General features: G+C 46.2%; 1 protein-coding gene across 1 annotated transcript in view; it reads left to right on the top strand.

The window, feature by feature from the left end:
• The first annotated feature begins 774 nt into the window (after nucleotides 1-774).
• The window catches only part of LOC145358544 (F-BAR domain only protein 2-like), a 57,853-nt gene continuing 39,920 nt past the window's right edge, over nucleotides 775-18,707 (top strand). Inside the window, exon 1 of the mRNA XM_080212693.1 lies at nucleotides 775-839. Within this exon, the coding sequence (XP_080068819.1) occupies nucleotides 813-839 (27 nt within the window). The 5' untranslated portion in view covers nucleotides 775-812. The remainder of the gene's footprint in view (nucleotides 840-18,707) is intronic.

The following is an 18,707-nucleotide window of genomic DNA, read 5'->3' on the forward strand; positions in this document are numbered from 1 at the left end:
AGATATAAAATAGGCTTTGTTCCTCCCAAAGAATAGTCATGTCCGATTTGAAGCATTAACTTTGTTTTTCTCTTCACAGATGCTGTCAGACCTGGTGGGCTTTTCGCCCCCCCCCCCACCCCGCTCCCCCCGCTCCCATTCCCATTCTCCTTTATCTCACCCTAACAAAGTATTATTTTCTTTCTCCCTTGGTGGTTATCGAGCTTCCCCTTACGATCCACTTCAACCACTACCTGTAATAGTGAGTTCCACATTGTCACCACTCTCTGGGTAAAGAATTCCCTATTTGATTTCTTGGTGACTATTTTAACAGATGATCTCTCGTTTTCCTTTCCCCAAAGGTAGAAACTTCTTCCCTGTGCCTGTTTCTAAAACTCTATTAATTGACTGAGAGACACTCCCAACACTCTATCCTCATCATTGACTTCACTTTACTCTGCTGTAAATGTTGTCAACTTCGATAAATAAAATTGTTCTATTTAAATAAGCAAAAAGGGGGAGGGGGTTGGCCATGATAGGCGTTCTGCCAACCAATTAAAATTGGCTGAGTGAAAATTACCCAATTAGCACTCGATGTGTTATCGAGGACATTCTGAGTAGCCAATGGGATTGGCAGAACCTCCCCTCATTAAGGGGAGGTGGGCGGGTTGATGTTTGATTGACTGGTGATTCAGCCTATAGGGAGTAAGGGTGTGTCCCATTGCGTTGGATTGACATATCATGCAGCCTATAGAGAAGCTGGGGGCGTGTCTCGCTGTGTGTCAATTTCATGAAGCTGTGTCAGTTTCAGGAGCTGCTCCGGGGGGTTCGCGATGCAACATTTTGGGAGCAATTTCTGGGTAAGTGGGGAGTTGCATTGTTGGGCCGGGGGCAAGTCGGGGTCTGCAGGCATCTTGTACAAGCTGCCTGAGCTGGGGCAGCGGCTGCAGCTGCAGCGCACAGCGAGTGTGTAATAGCGAAACCTGCAGTAGGTGAGAAGCAGGAACCGTCCGCACCCCCCACAGATACACTGTAACCCACTTTGATGTTCAGCTCGACACCGCGTGTCTGGAATGCGGGGATGGAAATCCGGTTTCACTGCTGTAAATAATATACCTTACCATTTCTTCTTGCACAGCTTTAGTGAGTGAGTGTGTGTCTCCCTGTGTGGTGCTGGGTAATTGGGGCTGAATAATATCTGCAGCAGATATCATTATAGATAGTGAAGGGTTTTTTTTAAAAATTCCAATGAAATATTTGATAATGCATCTTCCTTCATTCTATGGGGGAGGGACAGGCTTTTTAATGATGGCGGGAGAGGGTAGAGCACCCTTGGGTGCAGTGACTGTTTTGCATTTGAAGCGGGGGTTGGTGGATATACAGTTACCTTGTGTCACACGCACACACACACACCGGGATAATGGGCTGGCTTAAATTGCTGACAATAAGTAGTTATGTGCTTTTTTTTACCCTACCTAATTGTAGGTTTCTATCCCCTCCATTAAAAGGGTAACTTAATTGAGGTGTTTAAGATTTAAAGGATTTAATAAATATAGATAAACTATTTCCTCTGGGTGATGGTGGATGCACAACAGGGGGTCATGATAACATTTCAGCCAGTTTAACAGGGGTCAGGGAGCACCTCACGCACTGGAGATCTGGAACTCTCCACCCACACTCCCCTAGCCCAGAAAAAGGAACTGTGAGACGGATGGGGTGGGGGGGAGAATTCAAAATTTCAGAACTGAGATTTGTTTTTTTTTGTTGGATTTGGGGTTTAAGAGTTATGGAGGGAAGGTGGTTAGATAGAGTTAAAAGACAGACCAGCCATGGTCTAGTTGAAAGGGTGACATGGCCACTTCCTGTTCCTATGTTTGGTTGGCAGCTAAGTTTATTGTTTAGAAACTGATATTTTCATCTCCCTGAGACTCTGTCGATGAAAAGTTCTGGTCCTGGGGCAGTTGATCTGGTTGATGTGGCATGTTTTGGAAATGTGACAGGTCACTCTCACTTTGAAAACTGCCTCCCTTTACCTCTCAGGAACATGTGGTCACCTATCTTGGCCTCCACATCTGCACTGCCTGACTGTGTCATGCTGTGCTTTGTATCTTGGGCTATGTTAATTGGCACTTACCCAATTCCTAGCTCAAGTGTTTGCCCCTCCCTCCCCACGATCACCTCCACTGCCCCCCCCCCCCCACCCCATCCCACAATGCTCCTTCAGCCTTCCTCAACTCCTCCACTAACTCCAGTACAGTTCGCAGGAAGTACAATGATTTGTCGAAGATGTCAAACTGATGCCTGACCTGCTCTCTGGAGTGGCAGTAAAAGATTCACCAGGTGACTATATGGAGATGAGCTGGGGAATTCTCCCCAGTGACCAGCCAATATTCCTACCCCAGTCAACATGACGAACCCAGATGATCCAGCCATGATCACATTGTCACATGTGGGAGTTTACTGTGCACAAATTGGCTGCCGCTAGTGTTACACTTCAAAAAGAATTGCTTTAGGACATTGAGGTCAATGAAGGCTCTATATAAAAACAAATCTTTCATTTTTTTTTGCTGTTTCTGTAGAGAGAAGTGAAATCAGTGGCTGCACCCCCTCCCACCCCACCCCCATCGCAACGAGTAACGATTGGCTTCAGTGCCAAGAGGGTGAAATCAGCCAAGGTTTGTGTTCTCAATCACTACCTAGCAACTCCGTGCATGACGAGAGCATTCTGCTAAGCTGTGCTGCCCTCTGTAGTAGAATAGCTGGGCTCATTACAGCAACAATTTGTATAGTGCCTTTTGATGTTGAAAAATATCAACGGTCAGAAATATAAATTAAGTACTATAATTTTAAAGGGGCTCAGGAGGCGAGACGCATGGGGGTGTCTGGGCAAGTTGATAAACCTGTTTTCTTAATATAAAAATAAAAGTATGCGGGATCCTGAGCTTTCTAAATAGTGGTCTGGAACATAAGCAGCAAATTATTCTTAACATTTAGGAAAAACAGGCCAGGTCTCATCCAGAATCTGGTGTTAATTTTTGGGGCAAAGATGTCAAGATCTTGGAGAGGGTGCAGTAGACATTTGGTACCAGGTTTGAGGGAATTTACATAATGGAGAAAGACTGGAGAAGCTGGGATTGTTTCCTTTTAAGAGTGGAAAGATTAAGGGGAGATTTAATTGACGTATTCAAAGTGGTGAGTGGTTTTAACTGAGTAAACACACAGAAACTTTCTTCAGTGACAGGAGGGGTGTTCACCACAGGGACACAGATTTAAAGTGATTAGCTCAACAATCAAAAGGGAAGATGAGAATATTTTGACAGGGCAAGTCGTTGTGGTCTGGTATGCACTTCCTGATCAGATATCAGAAACCGGTTCAATAATAACCGTTTCTGAAGCAAATTGTATAAATTCTTAAAAAGGGAAATTTGAGGAGTGATGGGGAGGAGCCAGGGGCATGGGAATAATTAAACAACTCTTTCAAAGATAGACCAAATTTTTCATCTGTGAAAAATGTAACCCTGAACAAAGAAAGAGACACTGGGTGAGTAACCTAACACATGACCTAAGAAACGGTGATAAGAGTGAATGTCCTTGACATTGAAGCAGCATATGACTGACTGTCTTATCAAGGAGCCTGGCAAAACTGGAGTCAATGGGAACCAGGAAAAAACTCTCCATTGGTTGGAGACATATCTGGCAAAAAGGAAGCTGGTTATGGTAGTTGGAGGTCATTCACCTCAGCTCCAGGACATCATTGCAGGAGTCCCTCAAAATAGTGTCCTAGGCCCAACCGATTTCAGCTGCTTCATCAATGACCTTCCCTCCATCATAAGATCAGAAGTGGGGATGTGTAGTCACTAGCGAACAATGTTCAGCACCATTCGCGACAGCTCAGGTATTGAAACAGTCCATTTCCAAATGCAGCAAGACCTGGACAATGTCCAGACTTGGGCTGACAAGTAACAGGTAATATTTGTGCCACACAAATGCCAAGCAATGACCACCTCCAACAAGAGAGGATCTAACCATCGCCCCTTGACATTCAATGGCATTACCAGCACTGAATCCCCTGCTATCAACATTCTGGGGGTTGCTATTGACCAGAAACTGAAGTGGACCAGCCATTTAAAAACTATGGCTACAAGAGCAGGTCGTGGGCTAGGAATCCTGTGGCGAGTAACTCACTTCCTGACTCCCCAAAGCTTGTCCACAATCTACAAGGCCCAAGTTAGGAGTGTGATGGAATATTCCCCACTTGCCTGGATGGATGCAACTCCAACAAAACTCGAAGCTTGATACCATCCAGCACAAAGCAACCCACTTGATTGTTTGTGGATGGGGTGCCAATCAGTCCTTCCACCACTGAGAGAACGATCAACAAGAAGCACTGCAGGAACTCACCAAGACTCCTTTGGCAACACCTTCCAAACTCATGACCATTACCATCTAAAGGAACAAGGACAGTAGATACATGGGAACACCACAACCTGGAAAATCTCTTTTCCCTCCCTCCCTTCCATCCATCTCCCCCTCCAAGTCAATTAAATCCTGGAATTCCCTCCCTAACAGCACTGTGGGTGTACCTACACTACATGGAGTGCAGCAGTACAAACAGGCAGCTCACCATCACCTTCTCGAGGGCAATTAGGGATGGCCAATAAATGCTGGCCCAGCCATCAACGCCTGCGTTACTTGAATGAGAAAAATAAAATGGGCTTTCAGGACCATCTGAGGTGGGGAGGCTTCCCAGGGATGAATTTCCAGAGTCAAACACAAGTGCAATGCTTTTAGACTCTTGTGGAGTATATTGAAATTAAGAATTCCTTTAAGGACTGAGTGGTTATTGACAGCTCAGTTGTGGGACAGATGTGGGGGTCAAATGAGATGTCCCCAGGTTACATTCTTGTCCTGAAGTCTAGATGCCTGTTATAAGTGATTTGGTAATGTCATGTAAGTCTCTCAGTTGAAAGGTGAGAAGAGAAGTTGCGCTGGTGGAGGGTAGTGGGGTGTCATTGGCTGGGTCATCATGGGGTGTCATTGGCCGGGCAGCATGATAGCAGTGGTTAGCACTGCTGCCCCACAGCTCCAGGCACCTGGATTCAAATCCCGGCTTGGGTCACTGGCGTGGAGTTTGCACATTCTCCCTGCATCTGCGTGGGTTTTCGCCGGGTGCTCCGGTTTCCTCCATCCTTCGAAGATGTGCGGCCATGCTAAATTGCTCCTTGGTGTCCCAGGATGTATAATTTTAGAGGGATTAACGGGATAAATATGAGGGGTTGTGGGGATAGGGCCTGGGGTGGAATTGTTGTCGGTGCAGAGTCAATGGGCTGAATGGCCCCTTCTGCACTGTCAGGATTCTATGATTTTTATAATGATATCCGATGAGGTGACTACTACTCGGTGTTTTAATAGCTGCTCAATGCTGCTTCACTTAATGGCCATTTTGGAATAAGCCCAGCCAATCTGTACTGGCGCACCATGTTCCCAGTCAGTGACAATGTACACCCCTGTAGCACAGGATCATGATCAAGAGCAGGGATTAAAGACCTGAATTTCTATAGCACCTTTCACACCTTGAAGACATTACAACAGCGACTCTAAAAACACAGTCATAAAGTGTGTAGTAATGTGAGAAACGCAACGGTTAATTTGCGCTCAACAAGATTGCACAAATGGTAGTTATGATCGTGCTTTGATAATAGATTTTAGTGATGTTGTCTCAGGGCAGTTTGGTTGGGGGGTGGGGGACGGAAATGGTGGTTGAATAACAGTGTTGGAATCTTTTACTGAACCTTAGAGGGAACCCAAAAATGAAATAAATGCACCCTTGGGCATTGGAGAAGTTTCACTGCAGGTTTACCAGAACGATACCAGGGATTGAAGGGTTAACTCACAAGGACCGTTTGCATCAACTTGCTCTGTATTTCTTCACTGTTTAGAAGCTTCAGGGATGATCTAATCGAGATGATTAAAATGATAAAAGGGGCCCATTAGAGGAACTATTTCATCCCCTGGGGAGTTAGAACAGGGGGACAGAATCTTAAAATGAGCCAGGCTGTGATGTCTGGATGCTTTCCTCACACACTGGGATGTGAAAACACTCCCTCAAAAAGCTGTGATGGATGAGAGTCAGTGACAATTTCAAAAATGATGTTGATAGATCTTTGGGTAAGAATTCTTTTTAATTCGTGGGACATGGGCATCGCTGGCTGGCCAGCATTTATTGCCCATCTCTAGTCGTCTGAGGGCAGTTGAAGGTCAACCACAATGCTGTGGCTCTGGAGTCACATGTAGGCCAGACCAGATAAGGATGGCAGATTTCCTTCCCTGATGGACATGAGTGAATCAGATGGGTTTTTCCGACAATTGACAATAGTTTTGTGGTCGTCAGTAGATTCTTAATTCCAGATTTTTTTTTTTATTGAATTGAAATTCCTCCATCTGCCTTGGCAGGGTTTGAACCCAGGTCCCGAGACCCTTAGTTTCTGGATTAATAGTCTGGCGATAATTCCACTAGGTCATCGCTTCCCTTAAAAGAGTTACAGAACCAAGGTGAGTAAGTGGAGTCAGGGTATTAGCCAGAAGCTGGTAGAATATGAGGCAAGCTAAAGGGACTGAATGGCCTCCTCTCATTCATTCCAGTTTTCTTGGGTTCTGAGATCCCCAGTGGCTTAAATGTCAGACTGAGAATGGTCTTCGACCTGATCCTGCCCGCTCCTCCGCCGCCTCCCCCTTACACTGCTGCCTAGTGTCTCAAAAGACATGTTTTTGCGAGGCCACTGTTGCTGCAGTGATTATTTGAATGTTTCAGTCTGTTCCCTAACTCTGGGCATGCAACAACACAGGCATGTAATTAACAGGATGGAAATTACAACGCTGAGAAATCACCAGCCTGTTCTTCAGTATTTAAGGAGCTGTGAATGATTTCAGCCACAGCTCCCTGTATACTTGCCCTTATTTCCTTAAATAATCTTCAATATATTCAGCAGGGTGCAATTCCCTGTCAACATTCAACGCTGTTACCAGCTTCTGAAAAAGGAGAACTACTCTCTCTTTTAAACAGAGAATCCTCCCTCGCTGCCTTCTGATCGCTTTCCTTCTGCTCTCTGGGTTTCTATCGGATTTCTTTTTTATTGCAGTTTTTGCCAATTTTCTTCCCGCCTCCCTCAAATTCCCAAATGTCCCTTTTCAAATGTGACTATAGAAACACAAAAATAATTGCATTTCTGTAGCACCTTTTACTTGGTGTAAAGCTCTTTGGGGAAACACAATGAAATACTTAAAGTGTAGTGACTTTTGTGATGTTGGAAACATGGCAACCAATTTGTGCACAGCAAGATCCCACAGGTGCATAAAACAGTCCATCCCCAGGCTCCTGTATGTCTAATCTGTTATTTTTATTCACGGCTGTTGTTCACCGGGTTACGGAGAACTCTCCAGCTGCTCTTTAAACAGTGGCCATCAGATCACTTACATCCACCTGACAGTTTAACATCTTGTCCAAACCACACTGCCTCTGGCAGTACAGCACTCCCTCGGCATTGCATGAGTAATGTTGGCTGAGACCTTGTGCTTAAGTCTCTGAAGTGGCACTGGTATAAACTGCTGACTGTCAGATGAGCGTGCTACTCTTTAAGCCAGGTTAGTTTTGGGCACATGGGAAGAGAATGGAACATAAGAACATAAGAAATAGGAGCAGGAGTAGCCCTTCGAGCCTGCCCCGCCATTCAATAAGATCATGGCTGATCTGAAGTGGATGAGTTCCACTTTCCCACTTTCTCCCCATAATTCTTAATTCCCCTTGTCTACCAGAAACCTATCTACCCGTGACTTAAATATATTCAGCGAGGTAGCCTCCGCCACTTCAACAGGCAGAGAATTCCACAGATTCACCACCATTTGAGTGAAGAAGTTCCTCCTCAACTCTGATCTAAACTTGGACCCCCCCTTATCTTGAGGCTATGCCCTCTAGTCCTGCTATCCTTTCTAAGCGGGAAGAATCTCTCTACCTCTACCCTATCTATCCCCTTCATTATCTTATACGACTCTATAAGATCCCCCCTCAGCCTTCTAAACTCCAACGAGTAGTCTATTTAGCCTCTCTTCATAGGCTAACCCCCTCATCTCCAGTATCAGCCTAGTGAACCTTCTCTGCACTCCCTCCAAGGCCAATATATCCTTCAGCAAGTGCGGCGACCAAAACTGCACACACTACTCCAGCTGCGGCCTCACTAGTACCCTGTACAGTTGCAGCAAGTTGGAGAAACAGTTACATTTGAATGAAGAGTGGAGGTAGAATTATTTGAGGAGATTGTAGATGCGTGTTTGCCAAAACAAACAGCAGAACTTCAAAATACTTTTCCCCTCAAACAGGGATTTCTCCCTGAAAGGAGAATTTACATTTATTTAGCCCCCTTCCTAATCTTGGGACTTGCAAGGAAATTACAGAGAAATGTAAAAATCATATACTAGTCACGATGAAGGATTTTAATTACCAAATGTAGACTGGGATAGTAGGGGTGTGAAGAGCAGAGAGGGACAATAATTAGTGTTTTCAAGAGAATTTTCGAAAGTGATACGTTTCCCATCCAACAAGGAACATAATTCAACTCTGTTGGAACAGGTTCTTGGGAATGAGGTGGCTCCAACATCAGCAGGAGAACATTTAGGCAACAGTGATTGTTGCATTATCAAGTTTAGATTATATGGAGAAGGATAAGGAACAAGCCAGGGTAAGAATAATGAACTGTGGGAAAGTCAACTTTAATGGGGTGAGAGTGGATCTGACCCAGAAACTGGAATCAACTGGAAAAAACTAATGGAACAATGAGCTGCCTTGAAAGAAGAGAGAGGGGAAAGGTAGGTTTTATTTAAGTTTATTTATTTATTAGTCACAAGTAAGGCTTACGTTAACATAGTAATGAAGTTACTGTGAAATTTCTCTAGTCACCACACTCCAGCACCTGTTTGGCCAATGCACCTAACCAGCACATCTTTCAGACTCTGGAAGGGAACTGGAGCACCCAGAGGAAACCCATGCAGACACGGGGAGAACATACAAATTCCACACAAACAGTGGCAAGCTGGGAATCAAACCCAGCCCCCTGCCTCTGTGAGGTAGCAGTGCTAACCACTGTGCCACTGTGCTGCAGGGTTGTACCAGATGCATCCAAGGATAATGCAGGAGTGAGAATGGAAATTAGGGAGGCACTGGGCATAATTTTCCAGTCTTCTTTAGACTTGGGGTGGTGCCAGAGGACTGGAGAACTGCAGGTGTTACATCCTTGTTCAAAGAAAGGGTGTAAGGAGAAGCCTGGCAACTGGAGGCAGTTTAACCTCAGTGGTGGGGAAGCTTCCAGGAATAATAATGGGCAAAATTAATAACTGGGCAGATGTGAGTTAAGATAAACCCACACAGGATGGTTAAGAGCAAATGGTGTTTAACTAATGTACTTGAGCTTTTTCACAAGGTAGCTGACAGGGTTGATGGGAGTAATGCTATTGATGTGGCGTATGTGGGACTGCTATACAACAGACTTGTGAGCAAAGTCCAAGCTCGTGGAATAAAACGGACAAAGCAACAGGTATACAAAATTGGTTAAGTGACAGGAAGCAGAGAGTAGTGGTGAATAGTTACTTTTTGGGCTGAAGGGAGGTTGATAGTGGAGTTCTCCAGGGGTGGTTGTTCTGTCCTGACCCCTACTCTCCCTGATGTATATTAATGATCTAGACTTCAGTGTACGGGCCACAATTTCAAAATTTGCAGGTGATACAAAAGATGAAATATTCAGTCCTGGGCCCAATGATCATAATGATAGAGGCGACCTGATAGAGGTTTATAAGATGTTGAGAGGCATAGATAGGGTGGATTCTCAGAGGCTATTTCCCAGGGCTGAAATGGTTGCTACGAGAGGACACAAGTTTAAGGTGCTGGGGAGTAGGTACAGAGGAGATGTCAGGGGTAAGTTTTTCGCTCAGAGGGTGGTGAGTGAGTGGAATCGGCTGCCGTCGGTGGTGGTAGAGGCGAACTCGCTGGGGTCTTTTAAGAAACTTCTGGATGAGTACATGGGATTTAATGGGATTGAGAGTTCTAGATAGGCCTGGAAGGTATGGATATGATCGGTGCAACTTGTGGGCCGAAGGTTCTGTTTGTACTTTAATGTTCTATGTTCTATAACATTAAATATATTAAAATCAGGATTTAAATAATTTATGCAGCTCCATGTCGATTTCTGGCACGGAGATAACTTCACTGGCAATCTGGTCGCGGAGGCCGTGACACCAGCGGGGAACCCGTGAAACTGCCTCCGCTTGAGAGAGTTGTTCCCTTGCTTTTCGTACTCGAGGGGTCGGGACAGCATAGATCGGGAGAAACCCTTCCCGCTGAAGGAAGGACTAAGAATCCGAGGCAACGGATTTAAGGTCGTTGACAAGACGAGCAATGGTGACGGCGGGGAGAATTGCCTTCACACGTCGAGTGATTAGGATGTGTGTGTGTGTGTGTGTGTGTGTGTGGTGGAGGTGGGGTGAGCCTTTCAAAAGCAAATTGGTTCATTATCTAAGAAGGAAAAAAAATGTGGGGAACAGGCAGAAGGGTGGCTCTGGGTGAATAGTTCCTGCAGGGGGCCAGCACAGACAGTCGACAAAGAGGCCTGAATGGCCGTCTTTGTGCTGTAACAACCCTGATTTTAAGTTGCAAATGTTTTGCAGCCTCTGTATAGTCACATGCATTAGATAGCCATTGGATTGCAAATAAAAACATAACTTCCTAATCTAACAATTCAATAAAAGTAAATTAAAAGCAGCAGTTGCAGTAACTGGTTATTTGTTGCAAGTCAGTTGATAACTTCACCACACACTACAACATCTGAGAAAACATTTGGAATCCTGAGGGCAAATGACAGATTTTCATTGGTGAAAGTGCAAAACTGATCCTCTGTGTTTAATTGATTTGATTGAAGGCATGTGCTTTTGAAAGAAGGAACAGCCTGATTTTTAAAAAGAACTTAAATTTACTCTGTATCTAAGCCCATGCTGTACCTGTCCTGGGAGTATTTGATAGGGACAGTGTAGAGAGAACTTCACTCTGTGTCTAACCCTGTGTTGTCCCTGTCCTGGGAGTGTTTGATGGTGGACAGTGTCGAGGGAGCTTTACTCTGTATCTAACCCCGAGTTGTACCTGTCCTGGGAGCGTCTGATAGGGACAGTGTAGAAAGAACTTCACTCTGTACCTAACCGTGCTGTACCTGTGCTGGGAGTGTTTGATGGGGGACGGTGTAGAGGGAGCTTTACTCTGTATCTAACCCCATGCTGTACCTGTGCCAGGAGAGTTTGATGGGGACAGTGTAGAGGGAGCTTTACTCTGTATCTAACCCTGAGCTGTACCTGTCCTGGGAGAGTTTGATAGGGACAATGTAGAGGGAAATCCTGCCTTCTGACTGCGGGCATGTCTACATCTTAAATAATAATTTTTTATTTTCTGCAAAAGTAAAAAGGAAACCGAATTTAGCCAATTAATTATTGGAAACCAGAGATTTCTCAGTTGTTGTAGTGTTGAGGTGAGGGTGGGGTTGGGTGAGGCTGTTGTGAGAGGGTTTGTGAGGAGCTGGGGTGGGGTGGGGGTTTGTGAGGGTGGAATTGGATGGGGCTGTTGTGAGAGTGAGTTTGGGGATGGGGTGAGGGTTGGTGGGTGGGGCTGTTGTAAGAGGGTTTGTGAGGGAGCTGTTCTGGCCAAAACAGATTCCTGAAAAGTATTTGAATTATTCTTGAGTTTGATTTTTAAATATTCACTAATTAAGAGAATTTTTATTCATAGATTGAGAACTACATCTGACACTGCTTTCCTCTTCTGGGCCTGAGCAAATCATTTGAGTCTTGAGGTTTTTAAAAGCAGCTGAATCTTTGAGTCGGACTTTTTTATTTAAGAGCAGCTTAAAATATCACAGCTAAGACCCCAGTTGCTCTCGCTAACTCAGATTAAAAGTGGGAAGGAAGCGTTTGCTCGTTCCTGTGTGATAGCAGCTAGTCCAGCCATCGCAGTTTGCTGCTGTACTTCTGCCTCTGATACCAATCGAACCTCCCAGCTGGCAGCAGATACCCTTCATTGCCTGTGTTTCCTCGAGCCCTAAACCTCTCCGCTCCCCCACCTCAACAACCCTGTCCAGGCACTACTTAATGTTTCACGGTGTAAAAGGTGCTATATAAATGTAAAGTAAATTTATTAGTCCCACGTTTCCAAAATGTAAGCTGTTGTTTGATGTTTTGGAATACTGTTGACCAGACCCTGTGAGCGAGGGAGATTGGAGCAAGACCCTCCTAGTTAGTAAATACTCCATAACCACAGCTTGCATTTATATTGCACTCTTTAACATGGTAAACAACCTGATCTGCTTCAGGGGAATGAGGTTCTAGGAGATGAGAGGGTCCGTTGAAGTAAGTCCATGAAGCAGGCCCATCAGAAACCTTTTTTATCTCTTTCCAAACAGAGGAAGAAGAGGAGGCCATTCACTCCCTTGAACACGTTCTATCATTGAGTTAACTCATGACCTAACTCTAGCTCAACTCCCCTGGCTGACCTTTACTCCTTACTCCACAAAAAAATGGATTCACTGATGTCCTTTAAGGAAGGAATCCTGCTTTCCTTACCCAAGGGCAGCACAGTGCTTAGCACTGCTGCTTCACAGCGCCAGGGACCTGGGTTCGATTCTTGGCTTGGGTCACTGTCTTGCGGAGTGTGCACATACTCCCCATGTCTGTGTGGATTTCCTCTGGGTGCTCCGGTTTCCTCCCACAGTCTGAAAGACGTGCTGGTTAGGTGCATTGACCCGAACAGGCGCCAGACTGTGGCGACTAAGGGAATTTTCACAGTAACTTCATTGCAGTGTTAATGTAAGCCTCACTTGTGACTAATAAATACAGCAGACTTAAAGTTTAAAGTTTATGTCCAATAACAAATGTTTAGGATTACCCAGGAAAGGATCCCTGTCCAACTTTTAACAGTTGGAGCTTTAGAAGTGTCTCTCAGTGGCTTGAACACTTGCCAGGATGCGTCCTGCTGGCCTGCGGAGATTAAGGCTGTATCTTTCTGATAAGAATAGTGGGAGCGCCCTGTACACCCACTGTAGGCTCAGGCTCCTGCTCCTGCTCCTGCTAGCTGCCCTGGCATGTTGCTCATAGTGGGTAGGATTGGGCACTTGTGTTTCCCGCAGCAAGGCGGGGTGGAGAAAGGAAAGACTTGCATTGATATAGCACCACGGTGCATCCCAAAGTGCCTCACAGCCAATGAAGTTGATTCGAAATGTAGCAAGTACAGCAGCTAATATTTGTAAAGCAAGATCTCACGGATAACGGCGTGATGGTGAGCAGATAATCTGTTTTGATGAAGTTGTTTGAGGAATAAATATTCAGGAGACCAGGCATAATCGCATCCCCCTCCAACCCCCACTGCTTTTTTTCCAAATAGTGCATGTCACTATTTACTTTCTATGTCCAACTGAAAATGTATCTGAGAGACAGCAGCTCTGACAGTGCAGCCCTCCCTCAGTAATCCACTGCAGTGTCAGGCTGGACATTTGGTCAAATCCTACAGGGGACTTGACCCTTCTGACTTTGAGGCAGCATTGTTAAAACAGAGTCAAGCTGACACCTCAGTGATGGCCTGTCCACTCTCAGCTCTGCCTGTGCTGAGATTGGACCCTTCCAGCAATGGGCCTTGGCACACTCTCTTTATCTAGGCACTCGCAAAAGGAGTTGAATCCAGTCCCATAAGAGATCCACGTGTCTTGGAGGTGACCATTGTTTCTGAGGGAGCTCCCTGTACGAGTATTCTGCCCTGTTTAAAATCCCCTGCTGGGAATGCCAGAGGTTAAAATGATGGTGAAGAGATTAGTCTGAGAAATGAAAGCACTGGGAAGATGAGGAAAGGGGGACAGACAGATACACCAAGCTGAGATAGAGCAGGGATAAACAGTCACTTGTTCTGCACCTGCCACTTCTGGACTGGTTACAACTCTCGCTGCCTCAGTCTGATCCGACTTCATTCACTCCTGTCAAACTTCTGACATCATCAGATATTGTCCTTTTTCTTACTGAAGAAATTACCATAATAGTTAACTCTTTCCCTCCCCACTGAATAAATAGTGACCCTGTACAGTTTGGAAATGGGAATTTCGAACAGGTTACTATGCGCTGGAGCCATGATTCTGTTCCCCAGCTGGTATCTAGCGCACAGAAAGATGCAAAAGGCGCGCATTAACCCGTTCCCAGCACTCGGTGAGAGATTGGACAGGCTGTGACGTCGTTCTGCATTGTTTTGTAGGGCTGAAAAAGACAACAAGAATTTAAAATCTTCCCTTGTGCCCCCCCCCCACCCCACCAATCAGCTGGATACTGGTTCCTGTGGGTTGTTTGGAGGTATGGCTGGAGGGTCAGTATGAGCTCAGTTGTAATGTCCAGGGCCACACTCGCTGCTCAAAGCCAGCAGTGTGAAGATTGGCACTGGGCAAAATATTGAGCCCATTTCAGTTTCCATCAAATCTGTGCCTCCGTGCAGAGAAATGTAAAGTGATGCATTTTGGTGGGAAAAGTGAGAGGAAAGGGATACAAAATAAAAGATACAATCCTGAACCAGGGTAGACGTACACTCGTTATTGAAGGAGGCAGGGCAGGTTGAGAAAGCGATTAATAAACCGCCTCCTGGCTTTTATAACGAGTGGCATCGAGTACAGGGCAAGGAATTATGATCAAACTTCTATGAAACACTGGTTCAGCCTCAGCATTGCATCCAGCTCCAGGTGCCGTCCTTTAGGAAAGATGTGGGGGCGTTAGAGACAGCGCAGTCCAGATTGATGCAAATGATTCCAGGAATAAAGAACTTGTCTGCGTAGACTGGAGGAATTGGGCCTGAGAGGAGATTTGGTGGAGGTGCTGAAAATCAGGAGGGGTCAGGACAGAGTAGATGATGAGAAGCTGTCCCCAGTAGTGGAACGGCCAAGAATCTCAGACCACTGACCGCAGAAGCGGAGACAACAAGAGGGAAAGGGATTTTAGACAGTGGGTGGTTTGAATGTGATGGGGGAAAGGGTGAAGAGGGGATGGGGGGAAAGGCTGGGTGGGTGGGGGAGGGTGAAGTAGGGCGGATGGAATGTGGAAGTGTATGGGGGAAAGGTAGGGCAGGGGAATGGCAAGTATGGCAGGGACGGAATGGAATTAGCTTAGTTGCTCTTGCAGAAGAATAGCACAGGGTGGGATGGGCTGAATGGCCTGCGTGCTGTTGCCTTTCTGCTTCTAGCAGGATGGGGTGCCCTCGGGAAAGAAGCGAGCAGGTTTGGAGAATAAGCAAAGCCAGATTACAACCACGGTGGTGTTTGAGGGAATGCTGGAGTTTTGAGTGTTGTAGGGGGAATACTGTGCCAGGGCCCTGTTAATGCCACTCGCTGCCGTGAACTCGGAGTGTGGGTGGGTTTCCTTCACTCTCCTGTGATGCATTTCTCCCAGTGACGAGCAGAGAGCGGCTTCATGTTTTACTGGCTCGCCTTGCATCCAGTAGGATAATACCAGTCGCTAGGCAACTGAGCTGCTTGGCAACCAGGCCCGGTAGAATAGCTGTGTTGTGTTGGAGTGTGCCAGCCCCCCTCTCCCTCCGCCCACCCCTTGCCCCACTGTCACTGCAGCCACTGTTCATGGGGCACAATGGAGGGCCTGTCGCGAGCTGCTGCTCCCCCCACAATGCCCACCCACCCCTGCCACCGCACGCCAATCGCCTCCTTAAAGCTCATTCCCTTTTTCAGGGTTGTGTCGGAACGATGAGCCGTTTTCAGAACTTTCCCGATTCCGATCTGTATCCTCCTTGCTCCAGCAGTGTCGGAGATGCTTTCTTCAGATCAGACGCTAAACCAAGACCCTGCCTGTCCATTCATCGATTCAAGTGGACATTAAGGGGTCGGCCATTTAAGACTGAGATGAGGAGAAATTTCTTCACTCAAAGGGCTGTGAATCTTTGGAATTCTCTCCCGCAGAGAGCTGTGGATGCTCCATCGTTGAATATATTCAAGACAGAGGTTGATAGATTTTTGGATACTAAGGGGTATGAGGAGAGTGTGGGATGGTAAAAGTAGGTAAAGACCAGCCTTGAATGGTGGAGCAGGCTTGTAGGGTTGAATGGCTGTCACCTCCTTCTTTTGCTGATGTCCTCATAACTAACTGAAGATGTTCTCCCATTGCCCTGACATTTCAACCTTTGGAAACACCAACAACAGTGGTAGTTTATGGGATCTTGCTGTTCAGTTGAAGAGATTTACTGTGTAACAGGGACACCTGTAAAAATGTGAGAAAGAAAAGCTGGCCTTTCTGTACAGCCCTTCACAACCTCTGGACACCCAGAGCACACTGTAATTAGGCACCTTGTGAAGTGTGGTCTCCGAAATGTTTTTTTAAAAAAAACTCATCGTGTACACAGCAAGATCCCGCAAACAACAATGTGAAAAATGACCAAATCATCTTTATTGGGGTGAGATTGGTTGAGATAATTAGGAGTTTGGGGGCGAGTTCCTCTGCTGTTTGGAAATGGGGGGGGGCCTTGGGATGGCTTACCTCTGCCCGAAAGGATAGGCAGGGCCTTAATTTAACATCTCATCCAAACAATGATTCCTTTGGCAGCGCAGCACTCCCTCAGTATCGCGTCAATTTTTAAGTGTCTGGAGTGGAGTTTGAACCCACCCCCTCCTGACTCGGTGGCGAGGTTCCTACTCCCCAGAACCACAGCTTGACATGACGGTTGCTGAGGTGGAAGTTGCAGGGCAAGATCTTCCATTTCACTCAGGTGGGTGCGAGCCTACCTCCCTCCACCCTCACACATTGGTTGGGTGGGCGAAGGCTATCAGAACATGTGCACCCCCTGATTCTGATTTGTATTAGATGATGGGGTAGAGTTACAGGGGGAAGATTAGCCAAACAGCATCTTTCAGGGAGGAAGAGGTTCTGCTATCGCAATAAGTGTTTGGAAAAGTTCATAGTGCAAAATATTGGAGTCATTCAAGGTGCGTCTGTGTATTGGAGAGGGAATGAAATGTAAGCTACATTTTGAGGACTGAGTGGATGGGGCTTAGAAACAGCTATTTTGTCTTTTCCTTTGCCATTATGAAGTCCTGGCTAGTGGGATTTACCACTGCCATTTATTGACAAGATACTGCTAGTAAGTGAATATTGGAATCCAGTATCAAATTCCCAAAATTGAATGTTTGGGAAGACCCTTAGTTTGCTGTTGGAATCGAGTTTGGATCAGCGCTCCATCAATCTTGTTTCTTTGCCTTGTTCACTCTATTGGGCGGAGAGCATTGCAAGTTTTGGCACCAGAGGAAACGAACTTCCAGGCTGTGTCTGAACTATGCCCAGCTACTGGGAGGGGTACTGCACTGGACTTCAGAGTCACCTGGAACAGGGCTCCTATCCTGCCCAAACCCCTAGAAATGGTGCTTCCTGACCCAGATTGCAAACAGCTCAATGCCTGTGTTTGGGGAAGGTGAGGTTTAGTTTCCAGGCCCAAACTAACCCCTGAGAAACTTGTCCACTTTGAAGTTTCTTTCTCCTCAGTTAATGACGTGTCCAGTGATGCTCGATACAAGCCAGGGTAGATTGTCATTAATGAGTGTATGTTTCAGCAAAGGCTGCATCAAGGGAAGGCCAAGGGAATGTATAGTTTTTTTTTGGTTCAGTGCTGACAGTGGGGGGGTGGTGGTGGTGAGTGAGGTGGGGTCTGTGGAGGGATGTTCCGACAGGATCTTGGGTTCTGCGCAGGTTTTGAACTGCATGTGGCCTGTGTGCTGAAGGTGATACTTTCTCTACGGTTGGGAGGCAGCTGTTACTGTGAGTCTCGACTTGATTTCAGGGTTAGCGTTTCAGTCTCATTAAATGTTGATGCCAGTGGATTGTGTGGCAGTCAGAGTTTGCACTGATGGGGGTTCGGTTTACAGCCTCTGATTAATTAATGGGGGAGAGAAAAAACTTGAAATTGATCAAGAGATTGACAGCGCTCGAGTCAAAATCGATCCCAGTGTTACATCCCAAATAATAACACAGCCTATTTCAATGGCCCCTGCTCTCACTTCAGATCCCACCCACCCCCCACCAAAACTCTCCCATCTCTCACTGTGGCAACAGCAGGTTTGTGTTCCTGGAAGATTGTGGAATTTCATAGCGACATAGATCCTTCTAAAAAAAATCTTCACTTATGGATGTGGACGTCGCTGTCTAGGCCAGCATTATTACCCTTGAGAAGGTGGTGATGAGATGTCGTCTTGAACCGCTGCACTCCATGTGGAGTAGGTACACCCACTGTGCTGTTAGGGAAGGAATCCCAGGATTTTAACCCAGCGAGAGCGAAGGAATGGCGATATATTTCCAAGTCAGGATGGTGAGTGACTCGGAGGGGAACGTCTGGGTGCTGATGATCCCATATATCTGCTGCCCTTGTCCTTCTAGATGATGGAGTCTGTGTGTTTGGGAGGTATTATCGAAGGAGCTTTAGTGAGAACCTGCAGTGCATCTTGTAGATGGTACACACGGCTGCCACTGACTGGTGGTGGAAGGAGTGAATGTTTTACAGTCTGATCAGACAGGCTTGGAGCAGGAAGAGAAATGGTCGAATGTTTCAGCGAGATAACTAGTGGAGGTATTTGAGGAGGGTACACGTGGATAACTGTAGGGGAAGGGGGGACTTGGAAGGGAAGCAT

Source organism: Carcharhinus amblyrhynchos, chromosome 26, assembly GCF_965287045.1.
Source record: "Carcharhinus amblyrhynchos chromosome 26, sCarAmb.v2.hapA, whole genome shotgun sequence".
NCBI classification, from domain to species: Eukaryota; Metazoa; Chordata; class Chondrichthyes; order Carcharhiniformes; family Carcharhinidae; genus Carcharhinus; species Carcharhinus amblyrhynchos.